Below are 8,246 nucleotides of genomic sequence, written 5' to 3'. Positions count from 1 at the left end.
ATCACCTTGCCCCATTTTTTCCCCAGATTGGGAAATACCTGCTCGAATCAAAGACAGGGAGGTTGGAAGCGGAGGAAATAGCCAAATACCGGATTTGGGCTTTGAACCGGGTCCGGTCTTTGAACCGGGGTCCGGGCTTTGAAGAAACCAAACTCGCCCTAAAGGGGTTTATCAAATAAGGTGCACGTCCAGAATAGCTACCATGCACCTTCCTCTCTAAACTCCTCTTTTCCTCCATTGAAACTATAAAAACCCCCAACAAACCATTTCCGCCTCCTCCAGACGTTTCCTCATTTTCTCACGATTAATCTCTCAACTCAACCTCCACCTGAAATCTCGCCCGAAATCAGATTGCCCGAGAAAAATCCTCATCACATGATTTGACCGAGATCTAATCGGAGAGAGAGAGAGAGAGGGGGGGAGAGATAGAGGAGAGAGAGAGAGAGATGGGGAAGAAGAGGAAGTCGGTGGCGACGAGCCTGGACGAGGTGGATCGGACGATGTACTCGACGTTCTGCGGTGCGGCCAACTCGCTGTCCCAGCTCTACACGCAGGCCATGAACCAACAGAAGCTCACGCTTCAAGCTGGCGAGCGCCACGGGCTGGTATACTCAATTTTATTTTATTTTTTTATTATTATTTTTTCATTTTTAACATCTGATGAACGTGTGTAGGTTTATGCATGTATTTATTCACTGAGTATATACTTATAGACATATTTGGCCCCGCTAGCTGATGGACGGTGGGATTGGTTCCGAGGATTAGTCGAGGTGCGCATAAGCTGGCCCGAACACATGAGTTATCAAAAAAAAATATTTATAGACGTACATGTGCGAAGTGTATGTATAGGTGAATGCATGTATTTATTCACTCAGCGTATATTTATAGACATGTTTGGGGCCCACTAGTGGATGGGGGTGGAATTGGTTTCTAGGATTAGTCGAGGTGCGGATAAGCTGGCCCGGATACGTCTGTTATTAGAAAAAAATATTTATAGACTAACAGGTGTGAAGTGTTTGGTGTTTTATTTTTCATGTTTGAGGGAAAGGATTGAACTTGATGGATAATAGTGGGAATTAGCAGTTTACAATGAAGACTAATTGAATTATTAGGAAACGGAAGCCTAAGATGATGAGAAATGTGCAATTCGTGAGTGTGTGTTTTGTAGGTAATTGATTTTGTTTCATTAGTCTGCAAATTCGGCTGGGTGGTGGTGTCTGCTGGGTGGTGAGACTTACGGTGCTTTGTGCGGCGGCGGTTTGGGGGCGGGTTAGGGTTTTGTGGGGTTGGGTTGGCCGGGTGGGTCTTTCTTGGCCTGTTTGTTGTTGTTTGGGCTTTATTGTTTATTTGTTTGGGCTTTATTGTTTATTTGGGTTTTGGGTGGGCTTAATTGTATATTTTTTGGACTCCCGTTTAGACCTTTGGGCTGGGCTTCGGCCATTGGTGATGTATTATCCAACTTTCTGTTGGATTTCCCTTTCCCCTCTCCCCATTTTTAATAAAATTTTGCCTATAAAAAAAAAAAAAACTGTGTATGATTTTGGGTATGAATCTTTTGAATTTGAGTTTGTTATTGCCTATTGGTTGGTTTGTTTTTAGGTTGAGATGAGGACGAGGTGGATGTGTAGTAAAAATATAATAAGAGATTGAGTTAGAGATAGGAAGATTCGTGATGGTGGGTGTAGCACCAACTGAAGATGAGTTCAGAGAAAATAAGGTACGGTGGTTTCAGCAAATACAACTGAGACCTGTAGGTGCAGCAATGTTGGTGCAAGAACATTACTCTATGGAAATTCTAGGGGAAGGAAGGCCTAAATCTACATAGGTGTTGACCGTGTTGTGGCGAAGAGAAGGAAAGATAAAACTTTATCCCTTGTAAGGCTTTTGACATAGCATATGGGTGAAAAAGGATCCATGTAGCCAACTCTATTTGATTGGGGCACAAGTCTTAGTTTTGCTTTGATAGGTTGCTAATTCAATTCCTCAAGGACATCACATATGTTTTGATTTTAACTTGGTTAGGTTTGTTGGCTTTTAGCTTATAGCTTGTTATCTGATCCCATTCCCTCGTCAATGTAATGTATTTTAATGGTGGGGATGCTTATTATAGTGAGTTACGTGCTGCTTTATAAATTTAACTTAATTTACTATTTTGGTTGTTGGGGAAAAAACCAACTGATTATTACATTTCCAATTGTTTTACTCTATGGGGCCTGGGGAGTGATCCAGAAGTTCACAATAGAAGGTCTTATTGTGTTCTGACTTCGATATAGGGGTAACCGAGTACCATCTCTCTGTTGTATGACAAAGTTGGGCAAACTTTTCCATTTTGTGCTAGAATATTTGTGGATTTGGACAAGTATGAAAAATCCATAGCTTAAGAATCTAAGGCACATTCTTTTGTTTGTTATTTGAGGATCCGTTGTCAAGTAGAAAATGTTTTCAGTGTATCTGTCCTCGTTATGGTCTCGTCCAGTTTTCAGTTAATGCCTACATGATCTACTGTTTTCCTGCAAAAATGTAGTAAATCATTGTTTGTTGTTTTGGTGTCAATGAGCTTTATTTTGCATCTCTTGTTAAGTTTGAAACGATAATAAACTCAATAGAGGGAATATAATACGCTGCTCAGTAACATCGTCATTATGGTGTTAACAATGTGCTCCAATAATAAGAGAGTTTTAATTGTGCGCTAGGATACAGATAATTGCTCTCTACAGTGGTACGATGTCTTTCGAGAGTATTTCCACACTTGGGTCTACTAATTGGTTCCATGGTAAAAGCTTGAACTATTGAATCTGAGGTTGGCGGGGTGTGCAAATAAAGCTTGTGTTCAGGGTCACAATCCACTCCTTGTAGCACTCTTAGTCGAGAATTTTTTTTTAATTCGTAATGGGTTTTTTATATACCAGAAAGGCGGATCAATCAGTGTCAATCGAAAAGGAAAACAATGACTTACGACCTAGATGGATCCCTGTTTTTTTTTTTTTTTTTTCCTGTACCCACATTGATACAGATGTACCTATATATATGGGAAGAGATCTACACATGAGGTAATGTGGAGATTGTAGATAAAGTATACTAGTATTGGATCTATATATATCGGTAAAGCATTAAATATATAGCTACAAACTACTCAATTTTCCTTAATTGATCTTCAGTCCAATTTTAAAGAAGGGTTTGCAGGCATCATTCAGTAGTTTCATCTAGTTAACGTAGTACTTGCTTTCTAGTTTCTGCTCCTTCACCTTTGCCCGCCTGAATAATTGCAGCCATGCTTAGCAAACGAAGTTGTTGTATATTGTGAAAATCTTTCAAATCATGTGAAATTTGGAAGAATGCCGAAAGAAATTTGAATATGAGTTAGAACTTTTAGCCTTCCGAGTGTTTTGTTGGTTACTAGATCCAATGCATGGGCAAATACCATTTTACCTTCCCTCATTGTTTATGACTGAAATTAGATGCTTTTCCTACTGACTTTTGCGCTCCATAGGAATGAATACCAGTCCAGTGCATGGTGGGTGGGTGTTCTATTCCAACCATTTTAAGGTGCTATGGGTGGTTTGAACTCTCAGTCTCTTATGTTAGGATTAGTTAAGAAGGCCTGCAGTTATCATTGTAGCAACTGGTTGATCTGATATGGTGTGTTCTTTTATGACGTGCTGTAAGACTGAATCACTATTAAATTATGTCAATATATCCACAAGAATTGTAATGCAGGATGACATCTCTGTTTTTCCTGGTGGAATTGTTCGAATTACTAATGCTTAGCTTTCAATTCCCCCATGACCATCACATGAAATGTGATGTGATCAACACTTCAGTGTCTTGGAAACTGCAGTACCTTATAGTTGTGTCAGGGTATGAAGCAATTTTTGTGTTCTTTATATTATTACACCTGCACAAAGTTTTCAAAGGCGAAACCGCAAGGCGAGGCGGTTGACCTCTTATGAGGTGAGGCGTAAGCCTTTGGAGTTTTTATTTGTAAAAAGTAAGATTTGTTGAAAATACCATAAAAGAGGGATTAGTATATGCAGCATAAATTTTTTTTTTTGAACAGCTAGTGTATGCGCCATATAAAGGCACCTTAATACAATTAAGAATATAGTAAATAGAATTCACATAAAGAATGGTAAGCCATAAACTATAGTGCATGTAAAGTCAGTAAGTTTGTACGAGGAAGTTAAACAACTGAACTTAGGTACTTGTTTACTCTTTAGTTTGCTGTTGAGGTTTATTCTGCAAAGGTACTTGAATTGGATCCGTGATCAATCTCTAGCTATGGCATAAACAATGCCTAACTAGTTTCTCACTTGAGGCTATCCTTATTGAGTGTTGGTCCTCACCTTTTAATTGGACAAAGGGATGGATGCTCAAGGAAATTACTCTATTTATATTTCTAGAACCTTCCAAAAAGAGAAGCTTGTTTATAGTTGTAATCTCCGTACTTACAAAAAAAAGGTTCGTACGGTTATGTTACCAGTTGTCCCGAAAGCTTAAGCTATTTGGAAATGGGCCCAACAATGTATACCCACCTATTCAACACCCTCTCACATGCAACCCCGTCTTGCACGTGAAGATTCAAATATCCTTGGATAAGGCTAAACAAAATACGCAGGAGAGAACTTGGAGAACCAGGATGCAAACGGGAAGGCAAATGGATAGAGTCGATAGACTTGAAGAAATGGATGCAATAATGTATACCAAGCGATTCAAGCTATTAGTACCCTCCTCAAAAATGTATATTAACTATCAAGTCATTCAACAATAACAACGTGGGCTTTGAAATCTCTATTTTAGTTGTACATGTACCAGAGTTGTGGTATTGCTCCATCATATTTTCTACATTATGCAAATAGAATCCCAACCGTCTATATCATGCAAACTGAAGCTTGAGCTTCATTGCTATCGATTAAACACATCTTCCTCATTAGTAAATACTTTTACTTTGTTTCTACTGCAGAGTGAAAAAGTATGTGTCGGACCGCAGTATACTATAGCAAGCTATAGCTATAGTATACTGCGGTCCGACACGTACTTTTTCACTCTGCTGTGAAAATGAAGTAATAGTATTTACAAGTGAGAAAGATGTGTGTATGTGATCGATGGCAATGGAGCTTGAGCTTCAGTTCGCATAATGTAGGAAATATGATGGAGCAACACTACAACTTTGGTACAAGTACAACTAAAATAGAGATATGAGAACCAACGTTGTTATTGTTGAATGGCTTTATAGTTGATATACATTGTTGAGGAGGGTATTAATAACTTGATATTATGTGCCGTAATCCCACCACCAGAAGCTCGAGCTCCATTGCTATCGGTCGCTCTTGTAGCTAAAGAACTACATCTTGAAAAATCTTTTTTTGTGTACTGAGTAATCGGTCAGGCAATTTACCTTGATGTTATGTTAACAATCTACAGTGCAGAACCTTTTATTTGATAGTTATCAGATATTTTGCTGTCTTAATTTGACCTTTTCTTTTGCAGGAAAAACTTTACCAGTGGATTTTGATACAGCAAGAGGGAGGATCAAGAGTAAATACTAATGACATACTCAACTACTTGCAGGTTTCAGCTTTCTCCTGGACTCTTCCCTTTTCATATATGGTGGCTGTTCTCTCTCTTCTTTTGGAAAGACTACGAGAATATGTATAACACATTTGAAATGATGTTGGGATTTGCTTTAAACGATGTACGGTGGACCATTCAACAGCTTGACTGAGTTTTGTGAAATCACATTAAGTAGCAATAAGCAGCCTTGTGTCAATCATTCTTGGGAACTGTAGTCTGCTTTTAGTGAGGTCTAGATAAATATTGCTTTCTACAACCATAGATAATATTTGATAAAATCGCATGTCTTGATGGCATCTCTCCTCTGTGTGGTACTGTGCTCAGAGTTGTCTTTGAGAATGAAATACTTGACTAGATGTTGGATTCAAGTATTCATTTGATGACCTCTTAAATTAGCTCCTCTTAGGTTTATTTGAATGCTCCTATTCATTTCATTGGGAATTCTTTGGCAGGAATATGTTTCATAGCTACCTGAAAAAGAAAGGGGAATAATGTCTGGTACTAGCTTCTGCAGATTTTGGCACCAATAGAAAGATTTTGTGTAGTTATTTGTTTATCTATGACTATGATTGCCAAAAAAAACTGCTGGATGTTTTGCGTAAACATGAGGACAGTTACTGGCAAGCTGTCAGACACCATATGAACGTTAATATGTAGAGGATAAGCTTGAAAACAAATATGATTGAGTTCTGGCTGTCATGTTACATGAGAGACCTTAATCATGTTTGAACTTGCCCATATTGAAAATGTGAGATATACTGTCTTCTTTGGCGATACATGTTCCTTATTTTTTAAGTGACAACCAGTTTTCTCCTTGACCTTGTAATTTTCACATTCTCTTAGAATAGCTTATTGTTTTTTTTTTTTTTTTTTTAGTATCTTGTAACTTCAGGTATTATTAATTTATTTGAACTATTCAAGATTTTCTCTTTTTGAAAAAACCCTGCATGTGCAGTCCTTGTTTTTGTTGAATTTTTCGCTGGACAGTCGAACTCTTCATATTTTCGCAGTTGTGTTGTGCTGTTTTCTATTTGGTTACAGTTTTCTGAATCGAATAGTTGACCCTTTTTTGTAAGTTTGGCTATGGATTTTTTTTATTTATGAAAAACCCTTTTTCGAGAAAAGCATAAAAAAGATGGTCCAAAACCATCTCCTGTTGAAAATGAATGTGATATGTAAATGATAAGTGTCCATATTTTAAAAAATAATTACTGGAATTATTCTGCAAAATTGATTCTGGAAACTACAAACAAACAGAGCTAAATCTTCCGTTCCTTTGGCGCTGGAGTCCTTTAATTTATTTAGTTTCCTATTCTGTCGCTTTTTCAGTTTTGCTCAAAGTGGGAACTTATTTAGCAATTTCTATGCAGACTGAGCTGGACTATTCTGGAGAGGAGCCGTCAATGTCACCTAGATTACCACACCAAAATCATCATCCACAGTCCACAATGCATGGTTTCCCATTCTCTTCAGGCCCTTCTGGTGCATCAAATCCTGGATCAGGTTTCCAGACCGAGCACTCTGATCCGCAGCCCAAGAATTACGTTTTCTCTAATGCTCTGTCTAGCCCTATCCGTCGGAGTCTTCAAAATTATCATATTTCACAAGGCGATTACCATCCCACAAGTGTTCAATCCTCTGTGAATGGATTCACGAACAATGAACCCAACTCTGTGCAACACCTGAATGGGGATTCAAATTCTTTCAACTCCAATGATTCGTCCATGGATATGCGTCCTGATAGTCCGAACCAATGAGCCTTCTTACTAAAAATTCCTAAGGTTGTGTTTGGATCATGGACGTGTGGAGGGAGAGGAAAATATAAGAAAGAAAATGAAGTGAAAGAGCTACATTTATTGCTTTTGTTGCCCTTTCATCTACCCTTCCATTAGTAAGTCTCTCTACAAATTCATGATCCAAACACTAAGTAGTTGTGTCACAAGCTTGCTCACAATGCGTTGGTGATGCGTGTTAAAGCTTTCGCGTCTGTTGATGGTGTGCTTAGGGCAGGTTGTTATAGGAAAGAAGACACAACATGGGAATGGTTTCTTCATACAAGAATAAACAAGTGATGGTGGTGACTTGTAGAAGCGCGTTGAGAAAAGTAGATTGTAGATTGGTGTTCGTTTCTTGTGGGATGCGATATTATTAGCACTAAACCTGTCGAAGGGATTTGTTTTCTGTTATCAGTCTGTCCGGTTGGGGCTTCTATGTTTCATGTAAAGTGTTCCTTTCACTTTGGTTCTGGAAATTCTATTTGAACTGGTATTGTTAATTGTCTTTATTGAGTGTTGTTTTCTCAGTGAAACTTGCTTTCCCTAGCAATTTCGTGTTTGTAGCATTTTAGATGGATACGACTTTTTGGCACATTTTCGGTCACCCGGCAGAACTGTAAATCTGAAGTCCTTTCTGCTTTTCATGCCCTTGGCAACCAAATGGAGATTATACTTTTGTGACCATGATATAGAGCATTTTGAGAAGTGAGTTCTGGCAGAGTACATCTTGTGATGTGAGATGATAGAGGAATCTGGAGCATTGTTTCGTATTGGAAACTTCAATTGAAAACTGCAGAAGTCTGGAGGCCTAGCTGTGGGGTGTATTCACTACATAAGGGGGTTCAAGTATGTGCTGGAACATGGTTTGAACTAGGTGGAGGTTGACAAAGACTGAGGTTG

General features: G+C 38.5%; 1 protein-coding gene across 1 annotated transcript; it reads left to right on the top strand.

Annotated features, from left to right (window-relative positions):
* Positions 1-207: 207 nt before the first annotated feature.
* On the top strand, positions 208-7,879 carry LOC131306536 (uncharacterized). The gene is made up of 3 exons (XM_058332830.1): positions 208-605; positions 5,488-5,568; positions 6,942-7,879. The coding sequence occupies exons 1-3, from the start codon at positions 447-449 to the stop codon at positions 7,326-7,328; spliced, it is 627 nt and encodes a 208-aa protein (XP_058188813.1). The 5' UTR covers positions 208-446; the 3' UTR covers positions 7,329-7,879.
* Positions 7,880-8,246: the final 367 nt, after the last annotated feature.

This window comes from Rhododendron vialii, chromosome 11a (assembly GCF_030253575.1).
Source record: "Rhododendron vialii isolate Sample 1 chromosome 11a, ASM3025357v1".
Taxonomy (NCBI): domain Eukaryota; kingdom Viridiplantae; phylum Streptophyta; class Magnoliopsida; order Ericales; family Ericaceae; genus Rhododendron; species Rhododendron vialii.
Note: the sequence above shows the minus strand (reverse complement) of the source record. Positions and strands in the feature narration are given on the sequence as shown.